A 24,000-nucleotide genomic window follows, 5' to 3' on the forward strand; every position below is an offset into this window, starting at 1 on the left:
GTGCTGTGGGAGCAATGGGACGTGAGTACAAATCCCTGCTGCTCCACTTAAGAGCCACGCAAACCTGAGGAAATCACTTTGCTTGTCCCAGCCTCAGTTTCTCCATCTGTAAAATGGGGATAATCGTATCTACTGCATCTCGCGGGCTTGTTATGTCAAATGAGGTAATACATGGGAAAGTACTTTGAGATAGGTGAGCAATGGACAAGCATGAGGTCTTGATATTGCATAGGCTTGGTGACAGGGTGACATTCAACTCTCGTCTCCATTGTCAGCTAAGTGACCTTGACAGGTTCTTAACCTCTGAGCCTCAGTTTCCTCCTAAGAGAAATGGGGGTCAGAACTCCATCTGGGAGTGTCGTGGTTTGCTGTTGGGTCAGGAGCCCTGTGTGGATCCCATGGAGGCTGGCTGATGAGCAGCCCTGGAGGGCCATGAGCAGAGGAGGGCGTGGTGCTGGCACTTTGTACTCCCTGTGCATTTCCTCTCTCCTCCCTACCCCAACAATTAACATGTCTCTCCTGGGTGGGAGGTAATGGGGCTAATTAGGCCAGCAGGGGTAACCACCCACCACCCTAAACCTATGTTTTAAGCTAGGTCTCCAGGAGCCTTTAAGTGGCGGGGGGAGGGGGAGGGGTCTAGGCCCCAGAGTGGCCTTGGAAGGCTTTTCCTTGACTGGAGGACAACTGGGCTTCTCTCCTCCTCACCCTCCACTCCCCACAGCTGGAGGCCCAGCTCCATCATCTCAGTAGCACCCACCAGGAGGCCAACTCAGAGAACCAGCAGCTTCGGGAGGCTGAGCAAGACCTGGCTGGGCGGCTGGAGGAGGTGCGGGAACAGCTGCAGGTGACCAGGGATCACCTGGAAGCTGCCAAGGGCCGAGTGTCATGGCAGGTGGAGGACGAGGAACCAAGGCAAGTGACTGCCAGGCCTGGGCTGCCGGGGTAGTGGTCAGGGACTTCCGGGAAGAGGGGAGGAAGGCTCTGAGTTCTCCAAGGCCCTGGTCAGCACCTAGTGCACACACACACAGTCTCCAGCCTTTAATTCTCTCAACAACCCTGTTGGGCTGGGATTATCATGCCCATTTCACAGATGAGGAAAGTGAGGCACAGAGAGGCATAAGTCACATGCCCAAGCCCACGTGATTGGGATATACACACAGGGCCTCATGGTGTGCTGCTTCCCTGGCAGGCACTTGCTCTACTTTTTATAGCTTGAAGAAGGGGGATGGGCCAGAATGGTCAGGGAAGGCTTCCTGGAGGCGGTGAGGCTTCATGTGGTCCTTGAAGCATGAGTAGGATTGGATGAGAGGGAGGGTGTGCCAGGTGAGAAGGACTGCCTGAGCAAACCTTGGGAGGGAGGACCAGGCGTGGGCGTGCAAAGGATGGTGAGAGATGCGAGATGCGGTAGGGTTAGTGTGACACCACCCCCTGCCTGCCCCTCCCCTAACCTTCTGCTCTCCTCATCCTTTCTAGTGCCCCCAGAGCAGTGGAAGAGAAGGCCCCAGCTCCCCAGGCCATCGCCCCTGAGGAAACATCCCTGCCCAGACTATTCGGGGACAGTGACAGCTGGGACCAGCTCCTGAGCTTTAGCAGCCCCCCACTCAGACCCCTGCAGTTCTCCTGGAGCCCGCCCCCTACTCCGAGAGGCCCGTCAGTCCCCCAGACCCCCCGTGTGATCAGGCAGATCTCCATTTCAGAGTCACACCCTCTGCCGTTTGATCAGGAGCCATCTTCGGAGCCAGATGGGGCTCCAAGGAGTCCGCCTGGGGTGACTTCCAGGGCCAAGAAAGGGACAGGAGGGGACCCAGATAGGCAGGACATCAGTTCAGAGCAGCCTGTGGAGCCTCCTGGCCTGGAAGCTAAGGACGAGCCAAGGCCTCACCCTGAGGCCCACTTCCGCTGGGATCTTCTGGGGGTCCCAGATGGGCAGTCAGGGGGCCTGGTGGCAGCCGCACTCGAAGTGCTCGCTCCTTTGGAAGATAGGTCCCCTCCTCAGGTGGAACCTCCTGCTCCCCAGGCCCCAGCTGGGTCCAGTAAATTGTTCCAGGCCATAGACCCAGATGACAAAGGCCCTGGGCCTGGACCTGCCCCAGTCAAACCGCTCAGGCAGAGAGAGGCCCTCCGTCAAGACCCACACACCACAGGCTCTGAGCCAGGGTTGGGGTCCCCAGGGGCTGGGACCCTGACACTGGGTCCAGCTGAGCCCTCCCAGGGTCTGGAGACTGTGGCTTCCACAGAGGGGCTGGAGCCAGGCAAGCCGGGCCCAGATGAGCAGGGGGGCCACCCTGGGAGACTAAGAGGGGCTCACATCCAGATCCTCAGGCCAGGTGGGCCGCCCACCCTCCACCACCAGAATCTGGAAGAGGAGTCCTGGGCTGAGGAAGGAAAACAAGAGGACCAAGGCGGGCAGGACATGGGTTCAGAGCAGTCAGTTGAGGCTCAGGGCCTGGAAGCTGAGCATTCAGAACACTCCCTGCAAGATGTTCTGCCTGCTACTCCCCCACACGGCCTACCCCAGCCTCAGGCTGAAGCAGAGGCCACTGCTCCTGGGAAACCATCAGCTCTAGGCAGCCCTTTCCCCATGGGGGCTCAGCCTGATGATGGAGCAGGGCCCCAGGAGCCCACACAAACCCTCCCTATCACAGCTGAGCTGGAAGCCCAATCCAGGCCCCCACCCACAGCTGCTCAAGCTGAAGGAGAGCAAGGCGCCCCTCAATCCAGGGAGCCAAGGGCAGAGAGCAGGCCTGAAGACCCAGGAACAGACTCTCGGGAGGCTGGGCGGTCCCCATTCCCAGGGGACCTCCCGGCCAACGAGCCTCCGGCTGACCCTGATTACATCTTCCATGTCATCTTCCTGGGGGACTCGAATGTGGGTAAAACCTCCTTCCTGTACCTGCTGCACCAAAACTCCTTCGCCACTGCGCTGACAGCTACCGTGGGTAAGGGCCCAGCCTGGGGAGGGTGGCAGGGAGGCAGGGGAGACCCAGGGGCCCAGGCCAATGAGCCAGAGCAGGCTGAAAGCAAGCCATCTCTGGGGATGCTGCAGATTTTGCCCTGGCACCACATTAGACATTATTTTATATGGGCATGATCTTACTATTTTACTAATCCTCTCTAATTACAGGGAATTTGCTTTTTCTACACTGATCTGATTAACTTATAATGTGCCACATCAACAAAGCACCCTGCAATTTAGGGGCCAGCGCTGGTTGATGGTGAAAGCAAGCAAGTCTCCACACTCGTGGCCCATGGGCAGGCTGCTGCAGGGCCCATAGTGGCTGAATTTGCTCATGTCTGGCTCCAGGCCAGTCACCATGCTCTGGCAGGAAGTCACCTTGGGCAAGTTGAATATTTTACACAGAATGCATTTGGAAAGTGAGGAACCCAGGTGCCTGAGTTCAAATCCCAGCTCTGCCACTTACTAGCAGTATCACCTTGGGCAAATTATTTAATCTCTCTGAGCTCTAAATCCTCATCTGAATAATGGGGGCAGCAATAGTGCTGACTGCCTAAAATTCTAGAGTCAGGATTAGTTAAAACATAGCAGGCACTTAGAATAATGTCTAGCACCTAGTAAGAGCTCAGTAAATATTAGTTATTATTATTATTATAAGCAAATGTTTGATAATGTCTAATTCAGTGACTCCTGCAAATGAAATGTCTGAAAGCATGAAGCCTCCCCTCCCTAAAAATATCAGGATCTATGGCCACTCCCTGGATGGTGCACACAGTTAACGTGCTTGGCTGCTAATGAAAGGTTGGCGGTTCAAGTCCACCCAGATGCACCTTGGAAGAAAGTCCTGGTGATCTATTTCTGAAAAATCAGCCATTGAACACCCTATGGAGGACAGTTCCACTCTGACATACATGGGGTCGCCTTGAGTGGGAATTAACTCAGTGGAACTGGTGTGTTTTCTCAATGGCCACATTGTATAGAGCTACAGAAAAGTCAGCTGGTGGGAATGAAGGGGGAGCCCATTGAGGGCCAAAGATGGAGGGGTCCACGTCTTTGTGTCAGCCAGGGCACGTGCTGACTGGGGACCAGTGCCAGGCCAGTGGGTAGATGACAGCCCTTGCACAAGAGGGACCCAGCACAGGTTCTCAAACTGTGCTCTAAGAATCCTCATCTGGGGTGAGTGTTAAAAATGCAGCGCCTCAGGGAGGGGGAGCCCTTACTAGGCCTGGCCTGATGGTGAGCAGAGTCACAGTATCTGCAGGGCCACCATTATCAATCATCTTAGCTACTATTTTGGAGCCCTGGTAAGGCAGTGGTTGAGAGCTCGGCTGCTAACCAAAAGGTCAGCAGTTCGAATCCACCAGCTGCTCTTTGGAAACCCTATGGAGCAGTTCTACTCCGTCCTATAGGGTCGCTATGAGTTGGAATCAACTTGACAGCAATGGTTTTTTTTTTTTTAGCTACTGTTTACTGAACGCCTACAATGTACCAGGCGTCTTATCTACATGTCTTATTTCTTACAACAACCCTCCTTATAATTGAGCTGTCCCGTTATTATGTGGTAAGACAGCTCTACAACATTTAATCAAGGGAAAAAAAATTGTCTAATTGAAAAAAAACAAAAAACAAAAAAACAGGGCAAGGTTGCATGCACTGCTGTCCAGCTGGGAGAACCTGAGATCCAGGTACAGAATACAAATCTGTCCTAATCCCAGCTATGGTTTGGCACCACTGGGGACTATTCTGGCTTCACCAGTTGTGAATATCTCCCCACCCTGTCACCCGCTCTCCATCCATTCCCACTTTGCTCAGAAGATAAGAATCATATCCTGCCTGCATTTGAGAACAGGGCCAGCTGGAAGACCAGAGCCGATTGAGTTACATCCAAATGTGCATTTTTGTGAGATTTTTCCATATCTACCATTTTACATATAAGGAAATTGATTTGAAGACCTGGTTACGTTTCTTGCCCTGGCCGGGCCCCACAGCTGGAGCTCATACCCAGGGCCACCCTTCAAAGCTCATGCCCACACACCGGAAGTTTTAGCATAGCCCTGTCTCTGGGGCTGTTTTTTTAAAATAGTAGAGTCCCTGAGAAGGAGAGAACATCATATCCCTAACAGATTATATGGTTAAGTTGTAACTTGTTTTTAAGGAAGGTGCAAGGACATATGGGTGGATTAAAGAAGGGGATGGGCAAAAACCAAAAACCAAACCTGTTGCCATCAAGTCGGCCCTGACTCATGGCGACTCCATGTGTTAGAGTAGAACTGCTTCATAGGGTTTTTTGGGCTGTAATCTTTATGGAAGTAGATCACCAGGCCTTTCTTCCATGGCACCACTTGGTGGATCCAAACTGCCAACCTTGAGGTTAGCAGCCAATGGCAAACTGCTTGCACCACCCAGAAAACGTTATACCCCTAACAGTTTATGTGGTTTTTGTAACATGATTTGGGGGAGTGTGGGGACACATGGGTGAATTGAAGAAGGGGATGAGCAGAGAGGTGGAAAAGTAGGGATGGTGAGAGAGTTATTGAATCCAAGGAGGAATTGTTAGTGTTATTCAATAGAGACAGTGAGCTGTCTATCACTTTGGGTATTTGGGCAGAGGCTAGATATCATTGCAAGGGGATTGGATTAGATAACCTCAAGAGACCCTAGGCCTCCTAAGACCTTCAGGAAAGAGGGCATCAAAGAGAAGCAGATGCTAAAGACAGACTTCCTCTGCTTCATCATTTTGCTAAGGAGCTGCCACTTTTCCCAGCCTCCTTGGAGAGCATGGAGGGGGGAGGGCCTATGGTCTCAGCCACCACCAGGGGGCAGCAGGAGGTGCTGCTGGGGGTCGCTATGGAGTCTGCCATTGCCAATATGAGGAGGCATCTTTCCTGAGCTGGCCTGCGGCCTGTGTGCGCTCTTCAGCCTCCTCCGGGCTCCTTTGGAAAGGTAATGGGGAATGGGAACAGAGCAGCCCTTCCCCATCACTCCCTCAACCCTAGCCAGGTTTCCTCACTGTTCTCGAAAATTCCAAACCTGCCTGGGATTTCACTATTACCTATGTATTTCCCAGGACAGAAAAGGTCTGGAAGCATGAGCACAGGAAAGGATGGGGCTATGAAATTTGGGGGACTAGGGTTCAGGGAAATGAGAATTAATAATAATAATTACCAATTTTTAATAATAAAATTTTAATTATTTATCAGTTTTAATTGATAAATTTTTTGGTGATTGATAAAGTTTTTTGATAATTGATAAATTTTTTAATTGTCATTTTAATAATAAAATTATTTAAAATAATAAAAAGTACCACCTCTCAAGTACCCATTGGAAACCAGGTTGAACCTTTGATGTAAGTCTCTCACTGAATTCTCCCAATTACTCTGCAGTGCAGATCTTTTTAAATTACCACCTTACAGATGAGGAAATGGAGGCTCAGAGAGGTGAACTGACTTGCCCGAGGTCACACAGCCTATACAGAGCAGAAGGTGGACGACTTACAGCAGGAGGAGTCCTCCCTGAAGCCAGTGCTCCTTCGGCGCTCCTGTCTACACTACTGTCTAGTTGAAGGGAGAAGATGTATACGGCAATTAGGAAATAAAACAAGGAGTATTATAAAAATAAAATAATGAGACTAGTTTTCCCGCTGGCCTGAGGAATAAATTTTGCCGTGCAGTTGGGAAGACAGTTATGTTCATAGAGATAAATATAACACAAAGTGCCTTGTACTGATGTTGGTACCGACTGTCAGGGTGTGGGAGTGCAGCAGGGCAGGCAGTGAACCCTGTGGGCTTGGTGGTCAGGGAAGCCTTCTCGGAGGAAGTGGGTCTTGGAGTATGGATGGGACTTGGAGAGGGGAGAGGAAGCCCACCAGCTGAAGGCTCTACTGCACTGTGGCTGGTGTTGGGGATGGGCATATATCTAGCCATGTTTTCGCTAGAGATGTCCTGGGTGGTGCAAATGGTTAATGCACTCAGCTGCTAACCAAAAGGCTGCAGGTTTGAGTCCACCCAGAGGCTCCTGGTAAGAAAGGGCTGGCAGTCTACTTTCAGAAGATCGGCCATTGAAAACCTTATGGTGCATAGTTCTACTCTGACACGCATGAGGTTGCCATGAGTCAGAGTCAACTCGACATAACTGGTTTGGTTTTGACTGAAAATCCTGGATGGTTACTTGAAAGTGCGCCTTACCCCTTCTCTGTGTGTCCTAGGAGTGGATTTTCGGGTCAAAAGCCTGCTGGTGGACAACAAGCACTTTGCGCTGCAGCTCTGGGACACAGCTGGCCAGGAGAGGTAATGGGCACTGTGGACAGGCTCCACCATCAGTGGTGTCAGGGACCAGGGATGAGCCTGGGGGCGCCGAGGGGCCGAGGGCAATCCCGACTTCGAGGAGTTCAACATGAGCAGGAGGCTACCAAGTGCCAATGAGGCGTCAGCCCCCTAAGGGCTCAAGATGTCAGGGAAGGATGTCAGGGAAGGAGAGATGAGTCAAGCCCAAGTGGGGGACAGGGCAGCAGGCACAGACCCCCCTCCCCAGCCTGGCAGTGCACAGGTTAGGGCTGTCCCAGTTGCCTGTCCTGAAAACACTGGTCTTCCACTTTCCAGCTAAGCGGTGCTGATCGAAATTAAAAGGCACATATTCTTTGACCTAACAGTTCTACTTCTAGAAATCCATCCTACAGATACACTTATACGTGACGATAATAACACAGGGACCAAGACCATTCATAGCAATATCATGCATATTATGAAACATTGGGAACAACCGAAATGTCCATCAGCAGGGGACCAGCAAAATAAATGAAGGTCTATCCATACAATGGAACATGATGAAGCCCCAAAAAAAGACTGGGGACTCTTTTTATGTGCCAACAGGGATATATCTCCAAGACATTTTGTTAACTGGAAAAAACCAAGTGCAGGAAACTGAATATTAATGAAGGCAGTGAACGTTTTACACTGTATTTGTGTAAAACAGAAAAGAGAACATCTATGTGTGTATATGTATGTGTGTGTATACACACACACACACACACACACACATAAATAAACATAAAATACATCTGGAAAGATATTTAAGTAACCAGTAACCCTGGTTGCCTCTGAGAAAGGGGACTGGGTGGCTGCAGAAAACGGGAGAGGGAGACCTTTCACTGGGTGCCCTTTGGTACCTTTTGAAATTTGAGCTGTGAGAACATTACCTGGTCAACAATAAATAGCTAGACTGTACAAAGGAAATCATATGCAGGCTCTCTTTGGGAAGCAATCAGAGGGAGGGCAGGTTAATTCTCCCCGCTTTGCAGATGAAGTAGCTGTGGCTAGAGAGACCAGGGCCTGGGATCAGGCCACCTGGCGGGGCCTCATGCGGACTCTATGGGCAGGTACCACAGTATAACGCGGCAGCTACTCCGCAAGGCTGATGGGGTGGTGCTCATGTACGACGTCACCAACTATGAGAGCTTCGCCCATGTGCGCTACTGGCTGGACTGTCTCCAGGTAAGCAGATGGCTGTCAGGGGTGGCCCAGTTTTTGTAGTCAGGAGGAAGCTTGTATCTTGCCCGCTCTGCCTTTTTTTCCCAGAATTACAAATGGCACAAAGACATATGGGTGACACCACCTACTGAGGGCATGTGGCTGGATGAACTGAGCACGTTAGTGCAAAGAAACCACAGCCACACAGTACAGTCCCCAAACCAAACTACTTCGTTTGTCCTACGAACATTTCTTTCCTACACTCAGCCATCCTATACCTGTTTGTGGTATCTTCTTCTTAACATCTGGTACTAATGCAATTCTAGTGCCATTGTAGGTGATAAACTCATCTGTTCATACATCCCTAGTTCTTTCCCCTATGTATTTAATTGATACATATATACTGAAATTCTGCAGTATATGCTAGCACACCAGAGGGATATGAAGCAAGACATGTTGTCTTCTCTCCAGAAGTTCCTAGTCTAGTTGAAGAGATGCAAAGAAAGCAGGATAAGGTAATGAATGAGGAGAGGAATTGAGCTCTGAGATATGACAGGACCTGGGTTTGATTCCCAGCTACCCAGCCTACTAACTCAGTGACCTTAGACAGGTGACTTAACCTCTCTGAACTTCAATCTTCCTACTTCTTTCATAAGGGAGTTGTAAGGATTAACTGATATGATTGCTTTCAGCACAGTACCTGATGTGTAGCAAGCACTCAGTTAACAGAAGCTGTTATTATTATTATACACGAAACAATTAGGAAATGAGCCAAGGCATTCTGAGTAATCAAGTACTGTTTATTCAGCACAAACAGGAAGAGAGGGACATGGGCAGGAGCCATCCATGAAGGCTTCCTGGGGGAGATGCCTTTGAGGCTGGCTTTGGAAAGTGGGTAAGGTGTTTGCAGGCAGAGAGAAGCAGATTCACTGTAAATAGGGAAGCTGGTGAGGTGGGAAGGGTGTGGAGGGGTGGGGCAGGAAGAGGCAGCCACCTAACCCTGGGCACACATCAGGGAGGGGACACCTTCTCAGTTCCCAGGAAGGCAGGGCCAAATCTGTCCCAGGGCTGGCATACAGTAAGTGCTCAACACCTGTGGCTGAGAGAATGTGTTTGTGTGTGCAGGACGCAGGGTCTGACAAGGTGGTCATCCTTCTCCTGGGAAACAAGATGGACTGTGAGGAGGAACGGCAGGTGCCCACTGAGGTCGGGCGGCAACTGGCCAAGGTGAGCTCCTGGGCGTCGGCCCTTCTCCCAGCCTGCACTGGGCGGGCACTGCCCTGGAGGGTCTCCCTGGCCTGGGCAACTGAGAAGGAACATTCTGCCTGTTACTGCCTCTGTCCCAGCCAAAGGCCAGGTCAGAGCAGATAGCAGCCTGGCTACCTCTGCCCCTACCCACCCAAGTCTCTGGAGACCAGCCTTGACCCAAATACAAGGCTGTAATAGCGGGCATGACATTAAACCTCCGTCGAATCAGCAAATTCCCACACAATGTCCCAACCTACGTAAAAAATATCTTCAGAGTAAAAGAGTTTTAAAAGCTCCACTTAAAATTCCCAATCAATCTTAATTTTATCTCTGGTCTCTAATTAAAATTCTTCCTTCTAATTTATTCTATCTTAAGACTCAAATTCTTGCCTGGGAAGATGACATCAAAAGCCCCATCACCAGACAGTGGATACTATTTAATTATGAATAGAATTTAACCACATTCCAGAAAATCTGGAGAATAGTAAAAAAAAAAAAAAAAAAAACCCCTCCTCGTTCCACCTCTGACATGACCCTTCTTAATTAATATTTCCATATTGTATTTTCTTCCTCTTACTATTCTCAATTCTCAGAATCATAAGGTCATCATTGTGGTTCCTGGTTTGTGGGAATTTTTTCCTTTTAAAAGTAGTAGGTCACCCCTTTGACACAGTAACGCCTCCTCTAGCAATTTATCCTCAGGAAAGAATCAGAAATAATAATCCCTAAGGGAATAACAGAGGCGCCCTGGTGGTGCAGTGGTTAAGTGCTCGCCTGCTAACCGGAAAATTGGCGGTTCAAACCCACCAACTGCTCTGCAGGAGAAAGATGTGGCACAGTCTGCTTCCATGAAGATTACAGCCTTGGAAGCCCTATGGGGGCAGTTCTACTCTGTCCTACAAGGTTCCTATGAGTCGGGATCAACTGGACAGCAGTGGGTTTGGTTTTTGTTTTGAAGGGAATCACATAATGGATACCCGTATAATATATAATCAAACATGTTTATATGAGGATGTTCTTTACAGTGTTATTTATAAGAACGAACATTTGGCTGAAGTTGGTGGTTAAACTGTGGCATGTTCACATGAGAAGTTAGTTATTTTCTGTTCAGAATTCTGTCCTGGAAGAATGTTTAAGGGTGTGGGAGAAATGCTTACAATAAAATGAGAAGTCAGAAAAGCCAGCTGCAAATCTGGATATAGGTTAGGTTGAACCATATGGAATTGCTGATATATGATCGTTTCAGGCTTACCCAAACAGCGATTTCATATGGTTTCACCTAACAGTAGGGTGGGAGTGTAGCTCAATGGTAGAGCATGTGCTTTGCATGTACGAGGCAGAAGGTTTGACTCCTGGTACATCCAGCTCTTATCTGGAGTCCCTGAGTAGGGCAAACTGTTTATACACTCGGCTGCTAATCAAAAGGTTCAAGTTTCAGGTCCACCTAGAGGTGCCTCAGAAGAAAAGCCTAGCATTCTACTTTCAAAAAAACCAGCCATTGAAAACTGGTGGAGCACAGTTTTACTTTGACCCGCATGGGGTGGCCACGAGTCACAATGATGGCAACTGGTAACCTAATAATAGCATGATGACATTTATCCTATTTTCTCCAAGCAAAAGGGTTATATAAAACAGAATGGAAATACATATACCCAAATGCTAATAGGAGTGGCTTACATTTTGTTCTTATACTTTTCTATACTATTTTTCCAGAATTTCCCCCAATGAAACATTTTTGAAACCAGAAAACATAATTAATGGTTATAAAATGTCCGCAAAATCTTCAAGTTGGAACTCAGAAGACTGAGGAATATTTCTAGTGTGGCATCCTCGACACCTCGGCCAGCCCAGATGGAGGGGAGTAGGCACAAGGGCCCAGCTGGGGACCACGGGCCACACCGAGACAGGGCTTAAGAAAGTATTAGGCAGGACTCTGTTGGATGGCCAGGCTTTTGGCCCAGGAGGCTGCCATCTGGCTTCTCAGAGGTCCGTCTCCTCAAGGCACCCATGCCCTTGTCTGTCTGGCCTGCAGGAGCTGGGAGTCTCATTTGGGGAGTGCAGCGCTGCTCTGGGTCACAACATCCTGGAGCCTGTGGTAAACTTGGCCCGGTGAGTGTCGCCTCACCCTTTCCACCCAGAATCCTTTGGGGCAGCCTTCAGCCCAGACTCACCGGAGGGAAGGCTCATTCTGAGGAAGCGGGTCAAGAAACACGTAGTTAGATAACAGGGCTCACCAGTCTGGACAAATGCAGCGAACACTGCACTGAGAGTCTCCTGACTTCAGTTCCAGCATTCTCATTAGCTGTATCCCTTCCAGGGAGGCTACTTCCCCTCTCTGAGCCTCAGTTTTCTCATCTGTAAAGTGGAGCTGGGAGAGGAAGTGTCACTCTCCTGCTGTCAACCTTCTGGTGACTTCCACGGAATTTAGAATAAAACGCAAATACCTCCTGATGGCCTGCGTCATCTCCAGTGCTGTCTCCCCTTCCTCTCCCCGCCCACACTCACACACACACACACACACACACACACACACACACACTGCCACTCACCAAGCTCCAGTCTCGATGGCCACCCTTCAGTTCCTCTCACAAGATTTCCTGCCTCAGGGCCTTTGCTCCTGCTCTTTCTTCTGCCAAGAATATCCCCTCCCCCCACATAATTGGCTCCTTCTCATCTTTCAGAAAGGAGCCCTGGTGGCACAATGGTTAAGTGCTTGGCTGCTAACTGAAAGGTTGGCAGTTTGAACCCACCAGCCATTCTTTGGGAGAAAGACGTGGTAGCCTGCTTCTGTAAAGATTTACAGCCTTGGAAACCCTATGGGACAGTTCTTCTCTGTCCTGTAGGGTTGTATGATGGCAGAAAACAATAACATCTTTCAGATTTCATTTCAGAGAGGCCCCTTCTGACCATTGCCCCCATTGCTGTTCTCCAGCACAGCCCTCTCTTTGTGCCTTTCATAGCCTTCTCAACAAATTGTAATTATATGTGCATTTGTCTGGTTTTTTGTTTATCTGCCTCTCACACTAGGTGGCAGTTCTGGAAGGGCAAGGCCATGTCTGTTTTGTTCACTCCCCCCACCCTCCACCCCATACTCAGGGCTTGCCACATAGTAGGTGCTCAATAGATGAATGAAATGAGTAAGGGTGCGGGTGTTAGACCAGATGAGCTCTAAGGCTCCGTCTCTGATAAAGTAGTCAGAGTGAGCTTGCTAGACTGCAAACCTGGGCACACCTCCTGGCCAAAACTGCTCAATGACTTCCCTTTACTTTAGGATAAAAGCCCAAGTTTCTGAATGTGACTTCTGAGGCCCACAGAGCCCTGGGCCCCTGCTGCTTCTAAGGCTTCTCTCTGACCATTAAGCCCTTAGGCTCTGTGGCCTAGCATAGTGCCTGGCACACAGTAAATACATAGTGAATGAATGAATGAATGGACTTCTTTTACTACCCCAACCCCCGAGCTCTCTTTTGACACCAAGCCTTTGCCCTCTGCCTGCAATGAACCTCCCTTTCTGCCAGCAAACCCTCATCCACCCCTCAGCCCACCTCCTTCCTCCCTGGGAAGGCCCTCTGTGTGCTTCCCCAATCTATCATTCATTCCTAGGGTACAATTGCCCCCTTTCCTACCCGTCACCCTCACTACTCAAGGCAGGGATGTATTGGCATCTTTGTCATATCAGAGTCCCTGGCACAGTAGCTGGCACACAGTAGGCCTGAAAGAGTGCCAGCAAAGAGACAGAAGACCAATGTCCCATTTTCCTGGTGCCGTGGGAATGCAGGGCAGGGGCAAAGCAAGTGGGAGGGGTTAGCTTGAGGGAGCAGTCCCCTAGCCTCCCAGGTGCACATAGGAAGTCTCCTGCCTGCCCCTCTATGCTGCCCCTGGGAGGTGAGAGGGAGGACTGAGGCCTAGTCGTTGCCATGCAGGTCACTCAAGATGCAAGAAGACCTCCTGAGGTGCTCACTGGTGGAGGTGGTCCCCAAGAAGTCTCCAAAGAGAACTGGCTGCTGCTCCTGACCGCCTGGGCTGTCCAGGGTAGGACGGCCACCCCCCGGGTTTCTTGTCCCTCAGCTCCTGTACTGCCTGCCTGGCCACAGGTGGGGCAGAGAGGACCAGCTGGGAAGTTCAGAAAAATCCTCGTCAACTCATGACCCAGATGCCAGGGTGGGGCCCTTTGCCCTCTAAAGAAGGACTTTCCTGGGTAAACAAGGCTGGGGGTGTGGGGTGGGGGAGGACGTTTAAAACCCTTTAAAGAAAGGAAAAGTCTAGAAAAACAGACTTAAGGGAAATACACCAAAATATTGGCTACACATCTCTGGGTGGTAAAATTACAGGGTGAATTGTGGGGGTGTTATTTTCCTTTTTATGCATATTTGTATTTTCAGATTTTCTACAATGGCTGGGTATTGCCTCTATAATCAGGAAAAAAAAAATGTTGAGGGGGAGGAAAAAATTTCAAATGAGCTTGCTTTGGTGCTGACATATAATGTAGTCTGTGGTTATGGATTGAAATTGTGTCCCCCCAAAATATGTGATATAAATCCTAACCCCTATGCCTGTGGTTATGGTCCCATTTGGGAATGAGTTTTCTGTTATGTTAATGGGGCAGGATTCATGTAGGGTGTGTCTCGAGTTAATCTCTTACAAGAAATAAAAAGAGCAGATTAGGCAAGCGGGGATGGAAGAAGAGAGATGTCAAGCCACATGAAGATTGCCCAGGAGCAGAAGCCCAGAAGAGACATGCACCTTCCTCCAGAGCTGACAGAGAGACAAAGCCTTCCCCTAGAGCTGGCACCCTGAATTCAGACCTCTAGCCTCCTAACCTACGAGAAAATAAATTTCTGTTTGTTCAAGCCACCCACTTGAGGTATTTCTGTTATAGCAGCAGTAGGTAACTGCGATACCTGTGAACTACGAATTGCTCTGTTTGTTAAAGCAATCCCTCTGTTCTGTGCCTGGCTGTTGTTAGCTGCTGTGGAGTCAGCCCCCAACTCATGGCAACGGCTGCAAAAGCAAAAGAAATGATGCCCAGCCCCGCACCATCCCCTTGATCAGTTGAGGATCAAACTGTTGTGATCCATACTGTTTCTATTAGCGGATTTTTGGAAGCAGACCACCAGCTATGCTGAAACCTGTCCAGCATCATAGCAACATGCAAGCCTCCACTGACAGATGGGTGGAGGCTGTGCATGAGGTGCATTGGCCAAGAACCAAACCTGGGTCTCCCACATGGAAGACAAGAATCCCACCACTGAACCATCTCTGCCCCCTTTGTGCCTGGCAGAATGGTGTTAACCTTGTTTCATGAAGTGTATTTATTTGCAAGTGTGGGGTTTCTTCCGAGGAGAATCCAGTCCTAGGGGAAGGGCTATGTTCTGATGTGTTCTGATGTCCTTCTGCATCCCTGAGCCCCAACCCCACTGCCTTTCCCCATGATCCACCTCTAAGGGCCCACATTCAGGGACAACCCTGATGCCAGTGTCCCCTGGTGCAGCCCTTTGCCCTGAGGTGTCAGCCTCTGGATCTATGTGGGGTATAGCTGGGGTGTGGCTGGCAGGGCCTGGGGAGCAGCCAAGGAAACTGGAGTCAGAATCGCTCACAGACTCCAGTTTGAAGCTTTTGCAGGAGTTCCTGGAACATTGCCCAACATTCACCTCCTAAAGCTTTGCTGCACGTTATAATCCAGGGCTGAGGTTTCCAGTGCCCTCACCGGGCTTGCTTTGGGAGCCTTCGGCAGACTGCCCCTCAGGGTTGAACTGTCTCCCATCATTTGTGTTTGCTGCAAATGTTGTTTTTCATAACTTACCATCAACCACATAATGCTCACCACGCACTGAGTGTCTGCTGCGTGCCGGCGCTGAGTTTGGTTCTTGCTAATCACTTGCATGCTGATGAATTCCCCGGCTGAATCAGAGGAAAACCCAGCTTCATAGTGAGACAAGCGAAGGCAGTCCAAGAGACAGAGTTGCAGAGAGAGAGAATCACGGGGAAAAAGGGAGAGCAGGGGAGAGAGGACAGAGCCTTGTTTCTTCCTGTTTAATCACAGTCTCTGCAGCTCCTGGCCCCATCTCTCTTCTCAATTCTAAAAGGGATACCGCAGTAGCAAGTAGCAGTGAGCTTTCTGTCACTTAGAGTTACACAAGCAGAAGCCAGGTGACACTTGGCAAGAGGTAGGATAGAAAGGATTCAGGCATCAGAAGCCACAAAGAGTTGGCTTAACAGGCCCCGTTTAACCTCCAGACTATTTGTGAGATGATTCCCACTAACCAGCCCGCTCTCTTCCTGAGCCCCTCACTGATTCTTTCTCACCCCAATGTCTTCTCCATTGCCCGACCTATCCCACAAGCCTCCCCTGCGCCAAGCAGTTTCTAGACTGTAGTGTGTAGAGAGACAGAGAGAGGGAGAGAGATGTGTGCTGCCGTGAGTGATGCCCAGCTCTGGGCCAGGGTGGAGGCGGGTCCTGCTGTTGCCAATGGCTCTCTCTCTGAGGTCCAGGAGGCCAGGCAGGCATCAACATCTCTGTCTGTGGGCCAGGGCGTTAATGAGGCAGGTAGGTAGGGCATGAATCCTGGGGGAACCAGTGGGGCGGACAGAGCCCCTGTCCTTTGGGGGACCCAGAGTGAGAGTGGCCCCCTGGGCTGCTGCTCGCATCTCAGCTCTGCTCCGGCCTCCAGGCAGCCAGCTCAGGTTCCCTAGAAGCAGGGTTCTGGAAGAGACTGCACACTGCCCAGACCCTCTCTTAGCCTCCTCTGGCTAGATTCACCTTCTCTGCAGAGCACAGCTGTGGAGGGGCCACCAGCCTGTTTCCCAGCATCAAGGGGCTCCTAAGTCAGCAAACAGGGCCCAAGAACCTTAAAAAAGCATGAGGCTGGTGAGGACAGCAGCAGGCAGGACTCAAGGTAGACTGCAAAGTGAACTTCCAGACAAGGGGTGAGTTCTGAGGGCATGTCAGCTAAGAAGCTCTGATCACAACTTAGCTTGAGGCTAATTAAGAAAAGGAGAGTGGCACTGGGTTGATAGGTCTCAGGTATGGAGTGAATGTGGGAGAAAAAGGGGATGGAAACTCGGTCAGGATCCCACTGGTCTGTCTTGTTTGCTACTGTATTCGCAGTGCCTGGTCCAATGTAAACCACTCAGGAAACAGTTACTGAGCTAATAACCAAACCTCTAAGCTGGCTGCCTCTCCCCATCTTAAGCTGGGAGTGGTGGCCTGGTCCACAGGGTAGCAGAAGGCTGACGCTACCCCGGGGCTGAGTCTGGGATGCCTAGTCCCCGTCTCCCAGCTTGAGTTCTCTCAATCAGGGGCTTAGCATGTGGGACGGAATGGGGGTGAGGGCTTCCCCCAAATCCTACCAAGTAACCAGCACAACACAACTCGCAGACAAGTGGTGAGTTCTCAGGGCATGTCAGCTAAGGGGCAGTGCTTCTTGAGCTGGTCTGCGTATTAGAATCATCTACGGATCTTGAAAAAACTGCCAAAGCCCAGACCAGTTAAATCACATCTTGGGAGGGGGGAACCCAGACATCAGTGTTTTTTCAAGCCCCCCAGGTGACCCCAATGTATGAGACTTTATACCTTCTCAAAGCCTTTTCACATCCACTTTTTCATTTGAGTCTCAAATCTGCCTGTGAAACAGGTAGGACAGGATTTTGTTTTAAAATATACATAGCATTTATTTACCAGATTATAACAGCACTCACTATAATTTTTAATCTATTTATCAGATTATAAAATTTAAAAATTATAAGAAAATGAAAATTACCTGAATCTCACCCCTTAGGGATAATTACTGTTGACACCTGTTTTATTTCCTCACTTCCTTACAGTGAGGGAACTGAGGTAGGGAAACATTAAGCAAATTTCCCAAGGTCACAGTGCTACTAAATAGCAGAGTTGGGATTTGAACCCAGGTGGTCTCCAGAGCCCATTGTATCAAGCTGTTGTGAGGTCTAAAGGGGCTACTATGTGCACACATCTGGGCCCACTGTAAGCAGAGCTCTGTGAAAGGTTGTTGTTAGTGACATCGAGTTGATTTCAACTCATAGTGACCGCATGTGACAGAGTAGAACTGCCCATAGGGTTTTTCTGGCTGTAATCTTTACGAGAGCAAATCACCAAGTCTTTCTCCCTCGGAGCTGCTGGGTGGGTTCAAACTGCCAACCTTTCGGTTAGTAGCAGAGCGCTTAAGCATTGTGCCACTAAGGCTTTCTATTCTGTGAAATGAGGGGGGCTCCTATGGGCAAAAAAAAGGTCCCTGAGTGGCACAAATGATTTGTATTCAACAATTGGAATCGACCCACTGGCACCACGGAAAAAAGTCCTGGTGATCTACTTCCATAATGATTACAACCAAGAAAACCCTATGGAGCTCAGTTCTACCCTGTAACACATTGAGTCACCATGAGTCAGAATCGACTTGACGGCAACAGGTTGGCTTTGTTTTCATATGGCACTTGAGCTGGTTTCTGTGCTGTCCTGTGTGTCCGAAGCAGGAGAACGGAGTCTGGGCTGGAGCACAACACCACGTTCACCACCATGCTCACAGCCACGCCTGAACAGCTGCTCCGCCTTGTCTTTGCTGGAATCTGTGGCCTCATTCTGCTGGTGGGGCTGCTGGCCAACAGGCTCATGCTGCTGGTGTTGGGCCAGGGCCCAGGCGCCCCCTGCCCGCTCCTCACCCTGACCAACAGCCTCATGGTGAACATCACACTGTCTGACCTGCTCTTCCTGGCCTGCAGGGTGCCCATGCTGCTGCTGAGCTTCCTGCAGCATGACTGATGGCTAGGCCCTGCCGTCTGCACCACCAGCCAGGCTGTCAGCATGGCCACCATGTTCTGCACCCTCTACAGCATGGTGGCCATGGCTCTCCTGCACCACGTGGCTGTGGCCTGGCCTGACGTGGCCCTTCTGGCTGGCTGGGGCCCCCGGCTGCTGCTCTGTTGGGGCCATGTGGGTCCTGGGCATCACTGCATCGCTGCCCAACTGGCTGTTCCAGAGAGTGGTAGTGAAGGAGGCAGCAGCGGGGGCCCCTGAAGACTGGGCCTGACTCTTGCTCCTGAGCCCTGCTCGGACCTCCTGCTATTTCACTCTGCTGGGAGCCCTGGCCTTCTTGCCCTGTGTGCTGGGGCTGGGCTGCTCTTTCAGCCACGTGGGCTGGCTCCTGTGGGCACAGCCCCGCAGCCCTGTCAGGGAGAACGTCTGGGAGCACCAAGAGAACACGTGGCTCATCCTCGTGGTGCTGGTGGGCTTCGTGCTGATGTGGGGGCCCTGCTCCGCGCTGGGCTATGTGGCGGCTGTGTGCGGCCTGCCTGCCCACACCGGTGGCTTTCGTGGCCTCCAGCCTCTGCATCATCTTGGCCTACTCCAATTGTGCTGTCAGCCCCATCCTCTGCTTTTACCTCTCTCGCCCTTTCCAGGAAGGACTCCAGAAACTCTTCTTCAGGCCACTGGCAGCCAGGCATCACCGGGGCGAGGAAGGGGTTGCTGTGGTGATGGAAAGTGGCCGGCCTGCCCATGACAGGGTCCCAGGAGGCCTATGGGGTCTGGCAGGGGTCTGAGAGGATAGGCTGACTGGAGGGCTGAGACTCCAGGGAGATAGTATTATTAAGACGCTTAATGATATTAGATCCCACCCCCTTCATATTACCAGTGGGAAGACTGAGAAACAGAAAGGGCAGGTGGCCCAGGAAATGTCACACAGCAACTTAATGGCTCAACTAGAACACGTGTCTTTAGATAACTAGACCAGCCTTCTCACACCATCTTAAGGCTCAGATACCTATATGCTCCACTACTTTCTAGGTAAGGAGCCCTTGTGGTACAATGGTTAACTGCTCAGCTGCTAACTGAAAGGTTGGCAGTTCAAATCCACCCAGCGGCTCCACTGGAGAAAAACCTGGTGATCTGCTCCCATAAAGATTACAGCCTAGGAAGCCCTACAGGGCAGTTCTACTCTGTCATATAGGGTTGCTATGAGTCGGAATTGACTTGACGGCACACAAGAACTTTCTGGTCGTGTGACAGTGGCCAAGTTCCTTAACCTCTCTGGGCCTCAGTTTTCTCATCTGGAAAATGGGATGATAGTACCTTCTTCATAGGGTTGTTATGAAGACAGATTCACTTAACACATGTAAGGTACTTAGAAGAGTGCCTGGTGCTTAGTAAATGCACGAGTCTTACTATTATTATTAACCTTTTATTTTTATTAGCTCAGGGGCATTTGAGGGGAGTGGGCAGGGGGGCGGGGAATAAGGGTAGAGGGACTTCCAGAGGCAGAGAGGTGGGTAGAGGAGTAATGTGGGGGCTGACAGCTGTCTGGGGTCCTTAATCTTAAAGGAATGGGGACTGAGTGGGGGGATGGAAGGGGCTAGCCGTGGTCTGGTTGGGGGCTCACAGCCCAGGAGAACCTTTCAGCTAACTCTCCCTATTCCACCTGCCGTCCTCAAGCTCTGTCCCACACACCCCTCAACCCAATAAGGGAATAAAAATAACATCAACCATGGAGCTATGGGGCTCTAGATACTCTCCTTTCTTCTCTGTGTTTTCCCTTCCCTTGGTGGCTGCAACAGAGGCCCCTTTGAGACCCTTTCCTTCTTTTCAAAGTCCAACTTGAGGTCTCCATCTCTCCCACCCCATCTCCTCCAAGAAGCTCCTACCCTCCAAGCCCAACCTCTGGCCTCCTCAGAGCATGCTTCAGCCTGGGCTGGCCTGGGAGCTGGAGGAGAGTCTCTCTCCTGAAATTCCCAAGACAGCATGGTCTTCTTGGTAACAGTGTTACCAGCTAAACTCTCTCTCTTTCACACACACACACACACACACACACACAGAGCAACTCCACACACAGCAACTCCATAGTCAAAAATCATCTTGGGAAACACTGGGTTAAACCAAATTAAACTGGTCTCTTTGCTGCAGGATATATCAGAGCCTTGAATACCCTAAAAGTCACTGGACTCTCTGAGAGGGGCTCAGAGCAGGCAGTTTCCCAGAATCCACACCAGGGAAAGAACACAGGAGAGAAGCTATAGCGTCGGGCACAGCAAAGGTGCTCTTGGCGCCCGGGGGCAGCAGCTCTGAGCCTTGATTCCCCTGCTGGGCTGGCATCTCCTCCCAACACTTTCCCACGGGTGCCAAAGGTGAGGCAAACTGTGCTGCTGGTTATGGGAACTTCCCTCCTGCTGAACTGTGACCCCACCCCTTTCCCACTCAGAAAGCATATCGGAATGCAAGTCAGAGGGGCATCTAATTATAGGGACAGCCATGAATCAGCTCTAATTTACTATAAAATCATAAGAAGTAAACAGTTCCTGAACTTTGGCATAATTAGTACCGAATTCTTTGTGATGCACAGGATGGGGCTGGCTGTCTGAAGGTCTATCTAACCTGAGAACAGAGACAAGGACCCTTTTCCCTGTGATCCTGCTCCCTGAAGGTCAGAGGGATGCAAAGAGGGACAGGGAGGAAAACGTGTTTACTATCCTGTGCAGGTGTCACACAGGCCATGGGCACATACCTACATGTCACTCCATTTGGCTACATGGTAATCCTGCAGGTAGGGGTGACGGCCCCACTGCACAGAACAGTAGTAGCTCATCACGGGCACATGGCCTGTGAGTTACCCAGGCTGGGCCAGGAGGCCTGCTTTGGGTGTCCACAGACCCTGGCCCGTCACACTGGGTTGGCATCGGTGTCCCTGAGTTGTAGGGGTTCGTTGCTCCAGCGCAGGAAGCAGCACCCTGATGGCAGACCTGTGTATGTGAGTCAATGTCTCCAACATTTGACGAGGGCCTGGCACTGGTGTTCAGTAAAAACTCGCTGAGATGAATGAATGAGGGATCAAGTGAAATAAAGTGATCCACTTGCTCAGGGAATAGTCACCTCATGTTACTTCTCTCACCTCCTCAGCGGCTCCCCATTTTGCTCAGAGTAACCATCTGTTGGAGCCCCTGTTATGGATTGAATTATATCCCCCAAAAATATGTGTTGTAAATCCTAACCTCTATACCTGTGGTTATAATCCCATCTGGGAATGAGTTGTCTTTGTTATGTTAATGAGGCAGGATTAGTGTAGGGTTTATTTTGAATCCATCTCTTTTGAGATATAAAAGAGATTAAACAAGCGAGCAAAGCAGAGATGGGGGAAGAGAGAGAGATGCCAAGCCACATGAAGATGGCCCAGGAGCAGAAGCTCAAAGAGACAAGGACCTTCCTCTAGAGCTGACAGAGACAGAAAGCCTTCCCCTAGAGCCAGCACCCAGAATTTGGACTCCTAGCCTTCTATAGTGTGAGAAAATAAATCTCTGTTTGGTAAAGCTACCCATTTGTGGTATTTCTGTTATAACAGCACTAGATAACTAAGACACCACCCAACTCCTTACCATGCATTCTAGTCCCTTCACCTCCCTGACCCCATCTCTTATACTCTCACCCTCTCAGCTCCAATCACATAGGCCTCCTTGCTGTCCTTCAAACACACCAAGCGCACACTCCCACCTCAGGGCCTTTGTACCTGCTGTTCCCTCTACTTGGAACACTCTTCCCCCAGATATCAGCATGGCTCACCCTCTCATTTCTTTAGGGTTCACCTCAAACATTAAGTGCTCGGCTGCTAACCAAAAAGTTGGTGGTTTGAAACCACCCAGTGGCTCTGCAGGAGGAGAAAGGCCTCGCCTTCTGCTTCCATGAAGATGATAATCTAGAAAACCCTATGGGGCTGTTCGACTCTGTAACATGGGGTTACTATGAGTCAGAATCTACTCATTGACACTTAACAACATCACCTCCTCAGGAAGGCCCTCCCTCACCACCTCATCTAAAACATCACCTCATCATTCTCTCTCATTTTTCTTTGTAACTCTTATCACTACCTGAAATTGTTATTTACCTATTTGTTTATGTGCTTACAGTTTTTCTCCCTGTCTTATCTGTGTGTTTGTTGTAAGCTCCATGTGGAGACAGGCCTGTGTTTTGTTCACTGCTGCTTCCCCAGTGCCTGCCACAGAGACCGGCACAGAGTAGTTGCTCAGTAAATCCTTGTCGAACAAAAGAACGGAAAGAGAAGGAGGAAGAGAACCCAGCCTCTGTCGAACAGCAGTGCCTGTACAGTTTTTCACAGGAGAAAGGAAAACAAGGGACTGTAGTAAAAGAACCAGATTTACTTCAGTTTAAGGCAAATTCCACACAGAGACTGTCTCAGAGACGGGCACAGGACCAGACAGAGTAGAAACACCACCTTCATGCATGACAGGAAGGGAAGCAGTGTTGAGCATCAGACAGGGTGGGGCCTGGTCTCCACCCAGGCATGGGAAGGTTAGGTTTCAGTGGGCCGAGGAGCCCCATGCGGAAGGAAGGGCTGGCATGCATGTCTTGCTCCCCGTGTGGGTAAAGGTGGGTGGCTGGGTGGGCCCAAGGGTGAGCTCACCTGTTCCTACCTTTCCCACAACAGGGGCAGAAGCTTGGGCTCAGACACCAGAGACCAAGGCTGAAGGACTGGGGTGTGTCTGAGGTGACAGGACAGGACAGGGTGACCCTAGGGCCAAGACGGCCTGGGATAAAGGGAGATCACATTGGTGAGGTGTGGGATGGGGGGAGCTAGGCATGGGATGAATGGACTGTCAGGACATCAAAGCTGAAGGAAAAGCTGGGACCATCTGGTCAACCTTCTCGCCATATAGATGTGGAAACTGAGGCCCAGAAGGCAAAAGGGCCTTGCTTGGGTTCCCACAGCAAGGAGGGGATGGAGGCAGGACTTGAACCCAGGACTCCTGTCTCCTATCCCTAGGGGATGGAGACTGCTCAGAGAGGAGGGGCAGTGTGGGAGCACCAAGGCTGGGTTGCTCCTTGCCCAGGCCTCCAGGTGGGCAGCAGAGGGGTGGGCACCAGGGGCCCTGGAGTCATCTGTGGAAGGGGCCTATGGACCCACACCAAGAAGAGGCCTGTGGGTCTGTGTCTAGAACCAGAGTCATACTCAGCTTAAGAGGCACCAGAAAGGCTGGCCCATCACAAGGCCCACCAGCCCATCATCACAGCCTCTCCCTCATGGGTCTGCAGGGCTCCCATTGCATGCAAGTGTCCCTGGGAAGGGTCACACGTCCAGGCATTCCTGTAAACCCATTAGCTTCAAGAGGCTCATTGGAATAGGGCACAGGATAGAGACTAGGGTGGGGGTTTGGGATAGAACTAGACACCAGAGAAGAGGACTGGGGCTAGAGGAGGGAAGCCCAGCCCAGGCTGCCTGGATACAGGTGAGCAGATGGAATTGCCCAGAGTGGGCTGAGGGGGAACCCGCATCATCCTGCTTAACACCTTCCTGGCTGGGCTAGAACTAGGAGTCAGGG

The 24,000-nt window shown here is 50.6% G+C and overlaps 2 protein-coding genes across 2 annotated transcripts in view; both read left to right on the plus strand.

Moving 5' to 3' along the window:
• RAB44 (RAB44, member RAS oncogene family) overlaps positions 1 to 13,813 on the plus strand; it is a 34,810-nt gene extending 20,997 nt beyond the window's left edge. Inside the window, exons 8-14 of the mRNA XM_023734143.1 lie at positions 722 to 912; positions 1,474 to 2,939; positions 7,161 to 7,242; positions 8,331 to 8,445; positions 9,547 to 9,648; positions 11,702 to 11,778; positions 13,590 to 13,813. Of these exons, the coding sequence (XP_023589911.1) occupies positions 722 to 912; positions 1,474 to 2,939; positions 7,161 to 7,242; positions 8,331 to 8,445; positions 9,547 to 9,648; positions 11,702 to 11,778; positions 13,590 to 13,680 (2,124 nt within the window). The 3' untranslated portion in view covers positions 13,681 to 13,813. The remainder of the gene's footprint in view (positions 1 to 721; positions 913 to 1,473; positions 2,940 to 7,160; positions 7,243 to 8,330; positions 8,446 to 9,546; positions 9,649 to 11,701; positions 11,779 to 13,589) is intronic.
• A 3,173-nt stretch (positions 13,814 to 16,986) lies between these two features.
• On the plus strand, positions 16,987 to 19,221 carry LOC101352636 (C5a anaphylatoxin chemotactic receptor 1-like). The gene is given in 4 exon segments (XM_012556410.1): positions 16,987 to 17,051; positions 18,157 to 18,604; positions 18,606 to 18,959; positions 19,081 to 19,221. Coding segments are annotated over 4 exon segments (1,008 nt in total).
• Positions 19,222 to 24,000: the final 4,779 nt, after the last annotated feature.

The sequence above is a fragment of the Trichechus manatus genome, unplaced genomic scaffold (genome assembly GCF_000243295.1).
Source record: "Trichechus manatus latirostris isolate Lorelei unplaced genomic scaffold, TriManLat1.0 scaffold00065, whole genome shotgun sequence".
Classification (NCBI taxonomy): domain Eukaryota; kingdom Metazoa; phylum Chordata; class Mammalia; order Sirenia; family Trichechidae; genus Trichechus; species Trichechus manatus.